The sequence below is a fragment of the Rhinopithecus roxellana genome, chromosome 14 (genome assembly GCF_007565055.1).
Source record: "Rhinopithecus roxellana isolate Shanxi Qingling chromosome 14, ASM756505v1, whole genome shotgun sequence".
NCBI lineage: Eukaryota > Metazoa > Chordata > Mammalia > Primates > Cercopithecidae > Rhinopithecus > Rhinopithecus roxellana.
The window spans coordinates 2,541,989-2,560,370 of NC_044562.1; the positions used below are offsets into that span (position 1 = coordinate 2,541,989).

The 18,382-nt window shown below is 35.5% G+C and overlaps 1 protein-coding gene across 3 annotated transcripts in view; it reads right to left on the reverse strand.

Moving 5' to 3' along the window:
• ARHGAP15 (Rho GTPase activating protein 15) overlaps window positions 1-18,382 on the reverse strand; it is a 638,248-nt gene that overhangs the window by 203,977 nt on the left and 415,889 nt on the right. For all 3 annotated transcript variants that reach the window (XM_030916186.1, XM_010353830.2, XM_030916185.1), the window contains one exon: window positions 8,260-8,337. In XM_030916186.1, coding sequence (XP_030772046.1) covers window positions 8,260-8,337 — 78 coding nt within the window. The remainder of the gene's footprint in view (window positions 1-8,259; window positions 8,338-18,382) is intronic.

Here is an 18,382-nt window from a genome sequence, read left to right on the forward strand (position 1 = left end):
GCTATTCTTTGCAACTTAGAACATCCCCAAAACATATTGACAAGATGAAATTTTCTCTTTTGTGCCCAAGAATTCAGAAGGCCTATGAATTTGGCTACTAATGATTTCAAACACTGGATAGTAAAGAGTTTCCAAAGTTTTATTTGGTTTTTCTTCCAATTATCAACAAGGAAAATTCAATCATGTGGAAGGCAAAAACCATATTTGATTATAAATATTTGGCATCATGCTATTACCAAGAAAATGTAATATTGATTTGATTTCATCTATCTACTTGTCATCTTAAAGTTAATAATAACTATCCCCTGGCTGATTCAGTTTTTAAAGTCCTCACATTTCCATTAGTCCCATTTTGGAAATGAAGAGTTTGTGATTTAAAGGGGTTAAAATAGTTTCTAGTAGGTTTTCAAATAGTTCAGAATCAAGATAAATAGGTCGATCCTTCAACTTTTATCTGGTGCTTTTCCCCATTAGATGGTCTCTGCCTTTATTTCACAACAGCATTAGATCAGCTCCTTATTGCTTGGTATGTAATGAATTAGAAGATACAATCCACAGTAAATGTGTGGTATAGTTTTGCTTTAAAATAAGTAGCCAGGATTTGTGTGTCTTGGAGACTATCAGGATTTATAAACTTACTTTTGTACTATAATGTAAAACTCAGAAACTATATAAATGTGCATGAACACGAATAACTTGCTCTTTTGACCTCTGTGTTCAGCATTATTTACTAATGCCAATACATTTTCTTAAGCAGCTAGAAAACAATACATGCTTCATCAATAGTCTTTGAGCTCCCTGACTCAATGTAGCTGAAAAATTAGGTCTCAGAAAGTTTCCAAAGCCCTGAACGATGTTAGAGTCTGGCTCTTTTATGATCAAGTGATCTTTTCAACTTTAATGGGAAAAATAAATCATTGTTAAAAGATAATCTTGTCACATGAAAGCCAAAAAGGTGCAATATCAATGATTCAACTTACCAAAAAGCCACCCTGTGGAATTGAATAAAGCAAATAACACAGTTTGTTTTGTTGTTGCTGTGGTTGGCGGTGAGAGTAGAGTAGGCTTAAGGAAATACTTCGTTTTAAAAATAATAAGAGGGCAATATAAACTTACTTAATAGAAAAATGAATGGACTTGATACAAGGGCTACTTTATAAGAACAGAAATTTGAAATCCTTTTTCAGATCTTTTTCTGTTTCATCCAATTGCTTATTTCATGATGAAACTGCCAATTGTTCACATTCTTTCTCACTTTCTCTTGCTTTTATTCAATTTTTGATGCTGCCAATAATATGAAAAGCACAGGGATAGCTACTAAAGTTAATGCTTGGCTTTGCTTTAAGGTACAAATCTATATTAAAGTAGTTTAGGTACAGTTGGTAAACAAAATTGTTTTTCTAATAGTTTTTTTCAATGGAGCTTATTCTTAGTATGTTTAAACTAAGCACATCCATCTCTTTAAGTCAATATCTAATTTGGATTATTATGCCAATAAAATCTAAGTAGAGAAAGATATCTACAAGACCATAAATTAATGAAAAAAATCCTGTCATTTAAAACAAATGCACACGCGTGTGTGCACTCACACACATTCAAACAAGATTCTTGATCATGCAGATGTATAGCATTTGTATACTTTGTTCTTCCTTGTTTGCAAAAGTAGAGAAGGTTTTCCTTAACAGTTTTTCTTTAAATTTTGTTTCTATAAATGAAAAACATGTCAGCCGGGCGCAGTGGCTCACGCCTGTAATCCCAGCACTTTGGGAGGTCGAAGCGGGCGGATCACTTGAGGTCAGGAGTTTGAGACATGGTGAAACCCTGTCTCTACTAAAAATACAAATATTAGCCGAGCACGGTGGCGGGCGCCTGTAATCCCAGCTACTCAGGAGGCTGAGGCAGGAGAATCTCTTGAACCCGGGAGGCAGAGGTTGCAGTGTGAGCCGAGATCGCGCCACTGCACTCCAGACCAAGACTCCCTCTCAAAAAAAAAAAAAAGAGAGAGAGAGAGAGAGAAAGATAAAAGAAAAACATGTCTAAAATCCTGGTAAGAAGTAATTTTCTTCAGTTCAGGAAAACAGAGAGAATATTTGTAACTGTGTACTAAGAGACACCCATCTGGAAAATTCCCAGTCAGTTCTTCCGGCAATGCTTCATAGTTCTCCCATTGGCTCATGGGCTCGGGAAGGTTCATAGCAAGATTTTTCCAAAAAGAATGCCAATTTCTCTTGTCCATTTTTCAAAGGGTGAAAGAGGATGTCTAAGTAATACCAAGTGAGTCTGAACTGAATTTGTAGTTGGGGCAATAAGCCTAAGGCATAGATGGGCAGCTCAAACCCAAGTGTCAATGTGGGAAGGAGGGGGAATTTAGCCTGGGGGAATTTCCAATACTTTCTGTCAAAAGTTCTCAAGACATGCAGCATCCTCCATGCTGAAGTCTGTCCTTTGCAAAGTACCCCCCATGTAAGAAAACTGTAAGGAGGTCACAGATCATTCTGAAGAATCAACGCAATGTCACAGGCTGATGACAGGTTGACATCTAAGGTCATGGACCAGTTTTCTTTGGGGATGCCTTCACAAAGCAGAAGAGCTGTATCAGCAAAATGTCACTGAAAGCTGTCACCACATTCAACAAACAGGGCAGAGCACTGCTCACAAGCGCACCAACAGCCCAGTAAATCGAGAATCCTCGATCCCTTTCCCAAAGGCTGCAACAGAATAGTGTGTTAAAGTAGTTTCTTGGGCCAAACATAGATACATAAAGCCATACAGAGAATGGCAATGCCAGGCTTCTTCATAACTGTGATGTTTGGCGTTTCTCCAAACAGCTCTTGAACAATTTTAGCAAAACTCCAATGGTAGTACTCGTCACTAACCAACACAAGAGGCAGGGTGTAAAGGAAAGTCACGAATGAGCGTGCGTAGCACGAAAAGACTAATCTCTGCTTTTATAAAGAGATAATCAACAGCTGATGAATTGGAAATGCAGAATGATGGCGGTGGTTTGCATCACAGGCTCTGAGTCAGACAGATCTGGGATCTAGTCTTAGCTCCTTCACTTATATGTTATATGACATTAGGACATTATTTAATATCTGAACTTCAGTTTTTACATCTGTAAAACGGGAATAATAATACTGCCTACTCTATGGGATGGAAGAAAGGATTAAATTAAATTATGTAAATAAAGTGCTTATGACAGTGCCTGGCAAATAATAAATTATGAAAATGCTGCTTACTTTCATAATAATTACTATTATCATCATTACTAGTTATAATTAGGAAATGCTTTTTGAAAGTGAACACTTTGAATATAACTTACATGTCATCTGAACTGGAAGTATAGTAAGGGTATCTAATTCCCCCTGATTTAGTAAATCAAACAGAAAACCAAAACAAATTGAGTTATTCAACTGGTGTATTTAGAATTGCTGATGATTATAGAATTCAAGAAAGTTAGTGAAACACATAAATTGCAATTCATCTGTCTTGAAAATCTCAAAAATCAGTTTTTATTTGTCTAGTCTAACAGTGGGCAGGGCTTACTTGTTTAAAAATGTATATTTAGAACCTTCTAGAAAAGAAACATGTGCAAGGTGAATAAAGGGGAATAAAATATGTTAATACAAGGCAGGTATGCCAAAAATCATTTATGTTTCATCTTAGACTGCAAAAATGATGCACTGCCTTTACATAGCACTTTATGCTTTTCAAGGAATTTTCCCTGCATTGCCATTTTATTCTATTAGACACACAGAGACACACAGAGAGAGGGCCACAGAGGGCCACATGTACACTTACAATCTCTTTGCACCCAGCACTGATTATTTTCAAGTCAGCTCTACTATTAGAGTCCTGGTCCAGATGGAGGGGAAGGTATGGCATTAACAACAAGGTTGTGGGGCCAGTCCAGAAAACACATTCAAAGGATAATCTGATTAGCAAATTTTGAAAGGGGTTGGTATATCCATTTCGCTTATCATCTAATTCAAAAAACTCCATAACACAACTTGGACAAAGTTACCAGTATCAAAGGTCCTAATGAAGCATAATTTGTGTTGAGTATGTTGCATTCTGACAGTGCTATAAACCAGGAAGACAGTTTACTGACAATTCTGTGCTACCAGATACCAACGCAGGCCTCTGTCCAGCTTTACATTGTCAATTCTTGTGGAAACATGAGCAGTTACATAGCCTCAGAGTATGCTGAAGTTTGGATTGCAAAAGATGAGATGGACAGATTTCATATTTTCATTGCAGATTTTTTTCTTTGCCTTTTCAAACCACTGAGCATAATTTTTTCCTGCCTTTAGCAGGAAATGCAACTAGTGTTTGTTTCTAGCATGGCTTCTGTTTTGAGATTTCTTCTTTGTAGAAGAAATGTGTTGCCCAGCTGTCTAGAATCCCAATCAGGATATCATTTCAGCATAAACTGTATTATAAAAATGATTTTAGCTGATTATAAGCTAGAATGAATATGAGGCTAGGGCTATTTTATCCAAATTTTACCCACAGAGGGGGCACTCTGATTCAGTTAAATGGAAATAATATAAATGAATGAGGTAAAGTTTAGTTCTGTGTTTTGCCCAGGAAAGAGAGTAATTGTGAAAGACAAAGAATTGCATTAGTGAACAAGCAGAGCTGTGGAGATTCTCAGTTATAGAGATTCTTAGAAACAAGAGTCATGTGGCAAGTGGCCAAAAGCATTGCAAACAACACTTAAAAAACTGGTTCAACCCAAGTTGAATTGCTGGAGAATTGAATGCTTTCCAGTTTTAATACTTCTCCTACCTGCAACACTCGCACACATTGTTCAACAAATATTAATTAAAAACTCCCTGTATGAGGAGCTCCTTGTATGGAAACACCAAGGCTAGAACTGGTTAATGGGAAAAGATACAAGGATGATTCAAGTTCTACCTCTTTAGAGATTTGTGAAAGAGACAGACATTTCAGCCAGTATCCTATTTTTTGATTCCAAGACTTACAAATTTTAATGTTTCTGAAATACAATCACCGAGTACATTTGATTATATCCTTTCCAAAAGTTGGCATTAAATCTATGGCTCTTATAATAGATGGAATTTTAAAAGTTAGATGTGAATGTACTACTGTAAATTCAGCTATTCAGTGTAAGGGGAACAGAGAAGAAATCTAACTGGAGGCTTCTTGAATGAAATTACTATAATCTGGGCCTTGAAGAAAAAGAAGAAATCTACCAGGCTGGAAGCTTGTGTATGTGGGATGAGAAGGAAAAGATAGGAGGATATTGAAAGTAAAGGGAAGAGCATATGCAAAGACATTAAAAAATACAACAGTATGGAAATGTGGGAGTACGGTTTATATATTAAACGTATTATGAAAAACATTCAGAGAACCTGAAGCCAGCTATTATAGAAGCTAAGTGGGAAGCTAGAGTACAAGGATTTAGGATTTGGAGTTCTTCTGAAGATACTATTGACTGTTTTTAAGTAAAAGGAGAACTAACATGAGTCTGTCACATTCCTAAGTGTCGTAGATATTATCCAGTTTAATTTTCCCAGATGTTCCCAAGGCATCCCCCCACTGTTTTTCCTGATAGGGAACAGAGGCACAGGGAGGTTAAGATACCAAGGATACAAGGAGAGAGTCTAAGTTCTACCTCATCTGTATGATTTTAAAACCTATGAGCTGTCTATAACACCAACGTAAGATGTTTTGGTCTTCTTGTTTTCCATTTTCTAATTTTTAATTTTTATTAAATTTTTTGAATTAATATACATTTTTAGAGCAGTTTTAAGGTTACAGAATAATTGAGCAGGAAGTACAGAGAATTAACTTATATCTCCTCACCCTTCCAAAAGTTTTCCCTATTACTAGCATCTTGCATTAATGGGGTAGATTGTTATAATTGATAAGCCAATATCAATACATTATTATTAAGTAAATATTATAATTTACATAAGGATTCACTCTTTGTGTTGCATTTTATGGGTTTTGACAAATGGGTAATGACATGCATGCGTAATTATGGCATCATACAGAATTGTTTGCCCTCAAAATCTCCTGTGCTCACCTATTCATCTCTCCCTCTTTCCCCCAAACCCGTTTCACTGCTTCCACTCATCTTTTACTCTCTGTAGTTTTCCTTTACCCAGAATGTTATGTTGTTGGAATCATGTATTTTCACACTGGCTTCTTTTACTCAGCATATGCATTCAGATTACTCTAAGTCTTTTCATGGCTTGAAAGCTCATTGCTTTTCATCCCTGAATAATATTCCATTGTATGGATGTATTCTGGTTTGTTTGTCCCTGCACCTACTGAAGAACATCTTAGCTGCATTCTAGTTTTGCCAATTATGAAAAAAGCTGCTGTAAATATTTGTGTGTAGGTTTTTGTGTGTGCATGAGTTTTTAAGTCATTTGGGTAAGTACCAAGAAGTACTGGATCATACGATAAAAATACATTTATTTTCATAAGAAATTGCCAAATTTTCTTCCAAAGTGATTGAATCATGTTTCATTTCCACCAGCAATGAATGAGAGTTCCTGTTGCTCCACATCTTAGGCAGCATTTGGTGGTGTCAGTATTTCAGCCATTCTAACAGGTGTGTAGTGATATCTCATTGTTTTTTTTTTTTAATTAATTTTTTTTTATTATACTTTAAGTTCTAGGGTACATGTGCGTGCATAACGTGCAGGTTTGTTACATATGTATACTTGTGCCATGTTGGTGTGCTGCACCCATCAACTCGTCAGCACCCATCAATTCATCATTTATATCAGGTATAACTCCCAATGCAATCCCTCCCCCCTCCCGCCTCCCCATGATAGGCCCCAGTGTGTGATGTTCCCCTTCCCGAGTCCAAGTGATCTCATTGTTCAGTTCCCACCTATGAGTGAGAACATGCAGTGTTTGGTTTTCTGTTCTTGTGATAGTTTGCTAAGAAGGATGGTTTCCAGCTGCATCCATGTCCCTACAAAGGACGCAAACTCATCCTTTTTTATGGCTGCATAGTATTCCATGGTGTATATGTGCCACATTTTCTTAATCCAGTCTGTCACTGATGGACATTTGGGTTGATTCCAAGTCTTTGCTATTGTGAATAGTGCCGCAATAAACATACGTGTGCATGTGTCTTTTTTTTTTTTTCCTTTTTGGCAGAGTCTTGCTCAGTCCCCCAGTCTGGAGTGCAGTGGCGCGACCTCGGCTCACTGCAAGCTCAGCCTCCCGGGTTCCCGCCATTCTCCTGCCCCAGCCTCCCAAGTAGCTGGGACTACAGGTGCCCGCCGCCACGCCCGGCTAATTTTTTGCATTTTTTTTTAGTAGAGACAGGGTTTCGCTGTGTTAGCCAGGATGGTCTCGATCTCCTGACCTCATGATCCGCCCGCCTCGGCCTCCCAAAGTGCTGGGATTACAGGCGTGAGCCACCGCACCCGGCCGTGCATGTGTCTTTATAGCAGCATGATTTATAATCCTTTGGGTATATACCCAGTAGTGGGATGGCTGGGTCATATGGTACATCTAGTTCTAGATCCTTGAGGAATTGCCATACTGTTTTCCATAATGGTTGAACTAGTTTACAATCCCACCAACAGTGTAAAAGTGTTCCTATTTCTCCACATCCTCTCCAACACCTGTTGTTTCCTGACTTTTTAATGATTGCCATTCAAACTGGTGTGAGATGGTATCTCATTGTGGTTTTGATTTGCATTTCTCTGATGGCGAGTGATGATGAGCATTTTTTCATGTGTCTGTTGGCTGTATGAATGTCTTCAAGGGATGGAAAGTACCTCTTCAAGGAGAACTATATCTCATTGTTTTAATTTACAACTCTTTGATAGCATATGCATTTCCTAATTTTCTTCTTACCTCCTATGTATTTTTCTATTATCTGTAATTTTGACTTTTACATTTTCCATCATTCATTGGTTCATTCATCAACATACAGTAAGTGTCCATTGCAAGCCAATAACATTTTTTGAATATGGGTCATTTTTCTTTTACTCTTTTTCTACTTTTTCCCCATTTTTATTTTGACATGTTCCATTCATTATTTATTTCACATAAACTATTAATTTGTTTCTCTATATATTCTATTCATTTCTAGATAAACTAGTTGGTTATCTCTTACTTTTCTGATAATTTTTAAATTTCCTCCACTTTCTCATTCTCCTGTTAGTTTTATTATTTATTCACAGTACATACATCACAGTGTCTGAAATATTGTTCCATATGAAACTGTTTGAAAAAATCTCTGAAGTGGAAATCACTTACCTTGGTTGACAATAAATCTTAACTTCTGTATTGTTGCCAGATTGCCACTAACTCGATATATTCCATCAACATCTAGACCTGAAGACAAAAGGGCATATATTAGCACATATAGTAACTGAGATGGTTAAAAAAAAAAAAAAAAAAAAAACTATGAAAAGAAGGAGTAAATCACACCAAATATCTCTTCTTCTCAGAGAAAACTAATTTGTATGTTCTAATTACGCACTCTTCAAAATTTTAATCTCAATAAAGTAATCATGGTGTTCACTCATAATTAAAATTATCATCAATAAATTTGAGTCTAATTGAGGCACAGAAGAGCGGTAGGTAGCATAGGATTGCATCATATATTTAAGATTCATTTCCAAGGAAAATATAGGAATCAAACTGGGTAGGGGAGAAACCTCCAGACATTTGTGTATTATTGCCTTTTTTCTGCAAGGTAAAATAACTCAAGACATTTGTGAGACATTTGCTACTGGCCTGACTTACTGTCTTCCTGCCTTTCTGTCTCTCTTCTTTCCTTCCTCTCCTCCCCTCAGCTCTTTTTCTTCCCTCCATTTCTACTCTGTTCTATTCTACTCTATTCTACTCTATTCTACTCTACTCTACTCTACTCTACTCTACTCTACTCTACTCTACTCTACTCTACTCTACTCTATTCTATTCTATTCTATTCTATTCTATTCTATTCTATTCTATTCTATTCTATTCTATTCCTGTTTTCCTGTGATCGCTACAGAACAACATGTTTTGGTCTGATTGTTTGAAACTAAAGAGTAAAAATTCTATTCTAGATATAATGCTAGTTTGATAACTTCCAGTGTATTATAGGTAATGGGTGCTCCATTATGGAGAGAAAAATAAAAAAATCTTTAGCAAAATGGTAAAATGAATTTCAGATTATTTTAGAACTGGTCATCTGTAATTCAAAATAACTTATCCTGGCAGTGAATTTCAATAATCATTCACTTGTTTTCCACACATCTATTTATAGAATCTAGTTAATTTCATGACCACATTATGAGGACAACGAAGAAACAGGAAAACGAAAAGGGAAACACTTAGTCAAACACTATAGTAGTATCTAAAAATGCTGAAAACATAATTTTACTGTCAAGAGTGTATATTCTTTGATGTGTCTGGGCACTCAGAGAGGCCTAGGTGAAATCGCCAGCAGATGCAGAGGTCTATATCTAAGCAGTTTCTCTAGGGAGGTGGTATAGCATCATGGATAATCATTGTAATTCACAATAGTATTAAATATATTGGTAGAAATGATTGCCATAGTATAACAGAATAAAGGCTTTCCAAAGCTCTTTACTGGCATAAAATGAGCTCATTTATTGCTTTACTATCTCTACATTTTTGCACACTTTTTATTAGGAACATTTCTGCCATTGTGCAAAATATTTCATTGGGAGGTTAGGGTAGAATGACATAACTTAGAACACTGGTAATAATGGCATAATTTAGGACAGTCATTCACTATAGTTTTTACTCTTCCATGTAATAAACTATATGATTACTTGAGATAATGGCAATAAAATGGAATAGCTATTAGCAAATGTATTAATTGATGCGACTTTATAGTTCTAGAATAATCTAAGAAATTACTGAGACTCTGTCTCTCCCTGAGAACTATAAATTGTGAGGAATTGGATGAAGCTGGACACCAGTTAGCCAGTGGTGAAACTTTCTAAGACATATATATTTGTAAAAATCCAACATATTTTTTCTTTGTGATGCACAAATTACCTCCATTAATCTAAGTCTACTCTGGTTTGTTTGTTTTAAAGTACAATTTCTGCTTGACAGCTTAAATGTGATAATAGTCCTAATTAAAATTTTTCTAATATTTAATTCCTACCTTTAGTATTGGTCTATTTTGGTCTTAAGTTCGTGCACTTACACCCAGAATGTTAAAAAATTAATTTACAAAAAACTTATTAATCATTTCTTTCCTGTCATTAGATGCTATTTGGTACTTAGTTTTAACCTATGAAAATTTAAATAACATGATAGATTTAAAACTACCAAAAATTTTACATTAAACTGTGTCCTTTTCCAAGTTTTCCCTCTTAATTTTTTTGAACATGTGGCCACAGAGGAAAATTATCTTAAAATTATTCTCTAAAATCACCCTCAGAGGCCCTGAAATGTTTACAGAAAAATGTTCATAATGGCATGCTTGGGGGTTTCGGGGAGAGTTTTGGATTTGGAAGTAGACAAATGGCATCAGAACCATGAGTGGTGAATAAAGTCACCTTGATGCTTGCCACCACAAACAAACAAACAAAGTTTGATCAAGTGAACATGGCCCTGATTTTTTTCCACGGATTATCAATTGATTTTAAGGAATTTAGAGAAAAAGAATTATTGTAGAAAATAGAAACATCAATGGAATATGTGGATCTATGTTCTCTAAATGAGAAATTCTAATGTTTTTTAAAATCAAATTAGTCCTATTTACAATGATTAAAGATAAAATGTGAATATTTATTACAACAAAAATCAGAACATTGTGTGTTTTTAAAAACCGTTGTTTTGCTAATTAGCTAGACCGTTATCAGAGGTCTATTATAAATGAAATTATTTGAATTTCAAAATTTAATTGCAAATAAGGGTCTTCCTTAATCGTTGCTTTAATATGCATATTTATAAAAGGTATAAAATCAAATGAATGTCTATTTTGAAGTTAGCACTCTTCCTTTTCAAATATTATTCTACATGCTATTGAAATGCATAGAGTCATAAACTGGTTTTTAACTGATGAAATTCCCTGTATCCAAAACTTTGTTTTCTTTTAGAGAGTTACAATATAAGAAGTGCTTTCCTTGGTCTTTCATACATTTCTGTAAAAAATTTTTTAAATCCAATAATCAAAACCATTTGAAAAAGTCATATGGATTGAACGTGTATTACATATAAACAACTGGAAAGCAGTATACCATTTAAAGAAAGCAACCTCATCCTAAAGTAATAACACAACTTTCTTTTGGCATAAAAGGAGGGAGCACAGCTGGTGGAGACAGGAAGGGTAAATCAGACCTGTGCTACCACTGTGGTTGTAGACCTGAGTCACAGCAGAGAAACTGCTTTGTGACTGGAGATAGAAACCAGGAAGTAAAAGGGAGTAAAGCAAAACATATTAGATGCAATATGAATCTATCTTGACACAACTTCCAAGCCCTTTAAATTCAAAGATACCAACACTATATATCTTGTGAGTGATAATGATCTCTGACATTAGCGGCTCCTGCTTTGAATGGCTCATGCTCTCTGGCTATCATACTTTTTAAATTACATAAATAGAGTGAAAATGACAAAGTTTCATATGAAAAGGGAGGTTATTACATTTTGCGAAATAATCTGGAACATATCAGTGAATTTTAACAGTTATAAATTATATAGGTACAGTCTTGAAGTTGATTTGCTTTTCCCTGAATGGCTCAGAGAACAGCAAACCCAAAGTTCTAGGACTATTACCCAAATTACAATTATTCACGTGCCATCTTCCTTTTACTCCAAGAACTTTGAAAGTTATGCCAAACCAAACCAATGTAAATTGGTGGATTTGGACATCCTTTTCATGACCACATTATTCTTGCTGGATTGCAAACTACTTATTTTGGAAATATAATTAGACTTCGTATGATTTTTAAATGACCAATGTCTTCAAGGTACCTCTTTTGTGCTTCGGAGAAGGTTGGTGAAAAATCGCTTTGAGAGGTACCTCTTTCAGGAAAATAACATGACTGTAAATGCTAACAGGATTTTTGCCTGTTATGCTAAAAATACTTTGGGAACACGATAAAACTAAGTCATTTTACTTTTTTAAAAAAAATCACACTGGCATTAATGGTAGTATGAAAAATTCTCTGAAGAAATCCACATTCACTGAAATATTGTTTATTTGTTCATCATCAGCTGACCTTCTTATATTTCAAAATAGTGTTTACTGTTGGCAGAAATCACTGGGTATTGCTGTAGGGGATTTTAAAAAGTCTCCCCACCCCCTCCCCCACTTTTTTTTTTTTTCCCTGAAGAAGCTTAGACTGGGATAGACACACAATTAGGAGTTATTAGACCAAATGGTGGTCTAAGCCCAGTGGAAAGAATGCAGCTGTCATGAGTAATTCCCACCATAAATCTTAGACACTTTACAAAAAGAAATCTAAGACCAACACTCTGTCCAGAGTTGACTGGCTTATCTGCCAAAATATGGGCAGTTTTTGACAATGCGGACGAGTCTGTTAAAAATAGTTGAAAACTGGTTTAGGTAGCATTTTGGGTAGCCCAAATGATGGACAAACCACGCAGATGTGGAGTTTGAGCCTGGTTGAGTGGTGTGCCCCGAAAGTCTGCTTGTTTTTCTGACACACAACAAAATGCATCTGAACCTTTGCAGCCTGCAAATGTGGGCTGGGAATTTTGCACAAACAGTCCCTCTCCTGAGATTTATGGCGCGTCCTAATTCCTAGGAGGCCAGAACTACCACAAGAAATGCCATTCTCGCAATACTTTGAACTTCTGGCTTCTCCCTCCGGTGAAAACCTTTGAGCACAAGAACACTCAGGTTGCCCTCAACCCTTGCACGTTTCTCTCTCAGTCCTTCCAAAGTTCTACTTGGGTTCTGAGCTAAACTTGAGAAACTGGTGCCATTCAGACCTATCCCTCCTCCTCTAAGTTGAAGTGAGTGTTTCCAACATTTTTTTGCTAGCTTATTTGTTCACACACTTTAAATTCAATGACTGAGAGTACAGGATAGAACTTAGAATTCTAATCTCTCTTCCAACTCAGTGGTGTTTATTTTGTACCTATCTGCCATTTTTATTATATATTGTTAATTTCGTATGAGATGCCCGTCCTTCAACAGCCTTGCTATTTCCTAAGAATGATTCCCTTAGGAAATAGCTGGCACAATTTTGATTTTCAAACAAGAATAATTTTATTCTATAGGATAACTATATGACTTCATAAAAACCATTCTAAAAATATATACAGTTTTTTTTTTTTTGCTATACTTCCATGGTTTAAAAAGACAATAAAAACTAAAATTAAACCATATAGAACAATATACAATCCAAACTAAGTACAGTAGCTGCCCCAACCTGCTTTCCAAAGATAGTTATTGTTAACAGTTCTATTTTAGGCCAGGCTCAGTGACTCACACCAACAATCCCAGCATTTTGGGAGGCCAAGGCAGGAGAATCACTTGAGCCCAGGAATCCAAGACCAGCCTGGGCAACAGGGTGAAACCCTATCTTCACACAAAAAAAATTAAAAATTAGCCTGGCATGGTGGCTACTCAGGAGTCCGAGATAGAAGAATCACTTGAGCCCAGGAAGTTGAGGCTGCAGTGAGCCTTGATCACACGACTGCACTCCAGCCTGAGTGGACAGAGCAAGGCCCTGTCTCAAAAAGAAAAGTTCTATTTTCATTATTTTTGTTAATGTTAATATGTCATATTTCTGTTTATTAATTTTGAATGGTATTTATTTATTTCTCAGAAAATATAAAGAGCTTAGTGCATTCATAGTTCCTACCACTTATCTGTACACCCTCTTTCTCTTGAGTTAATTTGCCTATTTCTATATGTTAGCATATCAAACTATCTCTGAGCTATGAAAAATAAAGCAGTATATTTATTCTTACTTCTCTCTACTACTTCCCTTCCCAGTTTTACTCTGTATGCATTTATTGTTTATATTCTTAAAATTTGGGACATTTTGTTTTTTATAACAATTTTGTGACTTATCTACGGGTTAATAGTCACTATTTTTTTAAAAGGGAGCATGTTGGGGTTTAACATTAAAATTTAGTTTCACAAAGGAGAGCTCCTGAAAGATTTAATTTGTCCTCTTGTTCCTTTGTAGGTTTCTTCATTTCTTCAGACTAAGTCCTGCCCAACAGAAGTTTCTGCAATGATAGAAACTTTCTGTCTCTTTGCTGTCCAAACCAGCATTCACTGGCCACATATGACTGGCTACAGAGAGTATTAACCACTTGAAACGTGGTTAATACAACTGAGGGACTGAATTTTATTTTATTCAGCTTTGAGTAACTTAACCATACATGGCCGGTGATGACCATTTTAGACAATGTGGCTCTAGATCATCAACTACCCTCCTTCTCTTGTATTCCATTGTTATTCTTTCTTGGATTGAATTTTAAGAAGTTTCTTGATTCATGAAAGGATGTGATTGATAATTTTTCTTACTTTACCCATCTGTTTTCTTTTGCTTCCTAATTGATTGTTGACTTGAATATTCATTTCAGTTTCATAATCTTTTACTTTTCTAACTTTGAAAAATAAATGTTCCATTATCTTCTAGCATCCCTGCTGTTAAGTCTGATGTCAAATTGATTCTTGACACTACAGGTAAATTGCTTTTGCTCTCGGATTAAAAAAATGTTTTTCTCTAACTTGTAGCAGTAAAATGTCACTCATATGTGCTCCCCATCTGGGCTTTTTCATTTGGAAAACATTTTCTTATATTATTTGCTCAATATTGTTTTCCCTCTATTATCTCTCTTCTCTGTATCTAGAATTTATTTAAGACAGATTATCAAATACTGGATTACCCTTATGATTGAGATTGATTAAAATAAACAGTGGTCATGGGTACCTCTGTATGTATCCAGCTCTCTCCCTCCCTACAACTTGTCCAATCTTAAATGAGAATGGTATGTGGGGGTGTCTTGCAGGATAAAAGGGTGGTGAGTAGACAATAGGCCATGGGTTCTCCCCAGTTATCAAAGTAAGGGAGACTTAACTTAGGGTGTAAAGAACTTTACCTATTTGCACCTGGGCAAAGGTATATCTAATTCTGTTGGAGAATACCTGAGACACTTTATTCTCTACTGCCTTCTTTCTCAGACACCAGCAACTTTTCCATCCTTACAGAAATTGCTCTCAGGCTCAAGCACCTGCTGTAGATGCTTCTTTGGTGCAGGATAAAGAGGAGCCCAGTTCTCACAGGTGTTAGATCCTGTTATTTAATGAATTACTTTCTGTACTGCCCTCTGGACAATTTCTGTTCTTTTTATTGACTCCAAGTTTGGTTATTCTCTGGGACATCCCTGGAAAGAACTGTGCCTAATTGTGGTGTCTGGGAATAGTGTTTCTCCTGCTTTCATTTCTCTATTTGTTTGATCCCATCTGCTTCCTCTCTTCCTGGAATTTCTATTTCTTGTCTGCTGATGGCACCTTTTCTGTTTTCAGCACCATTATTAGCTTTTTTTAAAAAAAAAAAAACAAACACATATTTTCTATTATTTCATTGGGATTGTTTTGAGGGAAGAGAATCAGACATATTTTTTCAGTCTGCCAACTTGAATGTGAGGCTTACATTGTTTTTCATAAAAAAAAGAACTGTAAAAATTGAAAACAGAAGTTTCATTAGTTTGTGAAGATACTACTATATAATTTTCATTATTGGTACCTGGGAAATAAATGGTAAGGGATTAAACTGTGAATATTTAAAACAGTCATTACGCGATTGCAATTCAAATGTTGGAAGAACAGGTTGCTACAGGTGAGTTTCAGCACATCTCTCACTTCATTTTTCTTACTCCTTTCCTTTTCTGTGTTTATAGAAATTCCTACTATCATTTATGTATTTTTCAATTCTTTTATTACTGAGGTTGTTTTAGTTTTCCATTTCTTTCATGAGCCTTTTCTTTTCAATTTTTATCTCATTTTGGTTTTTTCTTCTACCTTCCTCATATCTCTGCTATGAATGCTTGCTTCGTAGACACAATTATTGCAACAAGTTTTTCTGTTTAATATCATAACAAAATACCTTCAATTTTTCCTTCATTATTTTATTTGCTTTTGGTTATCATTATCTAGATTTTATTGGCTCATTTTTGATTATTCATTTCTGAAAAAAATGTATTTGATCTCCCAGGTATTTGTAGGGGATTCATATGGAAAATAAGAATTTTTATTCTCTTAAGACATGGAAGAGATAAATATTTGTTGTTAATTTTTCATTAATGTTAGACTAAAAAGAGGTCACTAAGGATTTTTTTTCTCTTTTCTGAGAAAATGGCTAAAAATTGAGCAATTATTTAAAATTGTTTATATAGCTAGTGTCTGAGCTAGGGGAAAATTCCAGATTTAAATTAAATACCTTGAAAGAGCACATAATAAAGGAATATATATATGTGTATATATATACATACATACTAAGAAAAAGGTGGTATCAAATAGACTCTTGAATCAGAAAGGAGAATGCTTTTTCAAGGACATTTCATTGAATACTTGGGCGATTGGGATCATTTTCAAATGCTTCACCCCCACTTCCTTCCTTTGCCCTGTTACTTCAACCTGTTAATATTTGGAAATAAGATTATTGTTTTCTTGCAAAAATATTTATCATTAATATTGGTCCTATTTGCTCTTCTGCCCAGTCCTGAAATCTTAACGAGCCTTGTCTTATTTGGACACTGGAGAAGACAGGTGTTGTTATATTGCTCCAGCATCAAAATTGGGTGAGGAAAAGAACTAAATACCCTGAGTGTTAAGTGTGTTACCGGTTCTGCATTGTATCATTTATGTGGTTAAGTGTGTTAGTGGTTCTGCATTGTATCATTTATGCCTTGAAAAGTTCTGGGACAATAGAGTTTGGGGATTGTGCGTGGGGGGATGGTAGGGAGACGTGTGGCAAGAGAGTGGCTATCTTGCTTTTTACTATTATTAGGTATTCTTGTATAGGGACACAGGGTTGGATTCAATCTTTGAAAACCATTTATTGTATTACCTTCCTAGTTTCTTCATCTCTCTCATTCATGTTAAGTAGGATATTAGACATTTCCATAAGTTGAAGAAAATCTCACTGACTTCTTCAAATGTTACAAAAAGAAAAAAAAAAAAAGTCATCCCTCCTCAATGTGGATACAGGGGTAAAACCACTGTCATTCCTCATTATTAGACTTTTTCCCTTATATTTATACTTAGTTCTTGCCAAAATGTCTCATCAATTTTCTTATAATTGGAGATGCTTATCCATACCATTGGAATCTGGTAGTATAGGCAGTAGTATATTTTTAAAAATGTTATTTCCCGGTTTCCATTTGCTGTGATTCTCTTTATGGATCAGGCTTGTTTGTGTGTATAGCCTGTATACATTGAATTTAACTCCCACCTTTAAAATGATTCCTTTTAACTTAAGGATTACCAAATGGTAAGTCAACCAGGGCAAAGACAAGGGGAAAAAGTTCCAGTGCGGCTAATGTGACATAGATTGATAAGCCATTTATGTACCTTGCTTAATACTTAGTTAACATGAAACAATAGTGGAACAATAGTGTCCTATTATGTGGCTCATTTTCTGCACATTGATTCTTATATCTCTCTCTAAACTAAGAATTTGAGGCCTAACTGCATGAAGCCTGCAGGATAGTAGACATAAATGTGGTTTACAGATATATGCCAGCCTTAGGATCATTTGGAAGTCTCTGAAGATAAGAAAGATCTCAGCAATATTCTGAGTTTGCTTGTGAAATTTCTCTAGAAAAGAACCTAGCATCGGTGGTCTGATCAGACCAAAGATGATTAATTGAAATGATTTCTGGAGAGTGGGAAACAAGGTACCTATAAACAGTCACTGACAAATTATCTTACATGTTTCTTTTTTTAAAAAATCTTAATCTTGAAGACAAATTTTGGTCAATGATTCTGGTTATCATTAAATGAGAGCTGTTGCCTTGAAGAAAAACTTAGTGTATCTGGAAGATATTGAAGTTGGAGGTTGTATTTGGTTTATCTCATATTATTCTCTGAGTTTCTTTTATGTTGCAGTTCTACTGTTATGCTGTGATCATGCTGATGTAAATAAATCATTCATTTGGTAGTATGACTTGCTTAGTGTGTTTCATTAAAATAAATAGAAGTAACAAGAACAATGAATCTAATTTCGTCTGCCAGTATCATCTGGTAGTTTGCAAGCCAATATACCAGCATAACCTGAGATCTACACAGCAGTGGGGTGGCCACAGCAGGTTTAAAGAAAGAAAACCAGCTTCCTGGAGATGCTATTCCTAAGGAAAGCTTGGAGTCTCAGGAGGAATAATCTATACTATGTGCCCATGTACAGTTTTTAAAAAAAATTTT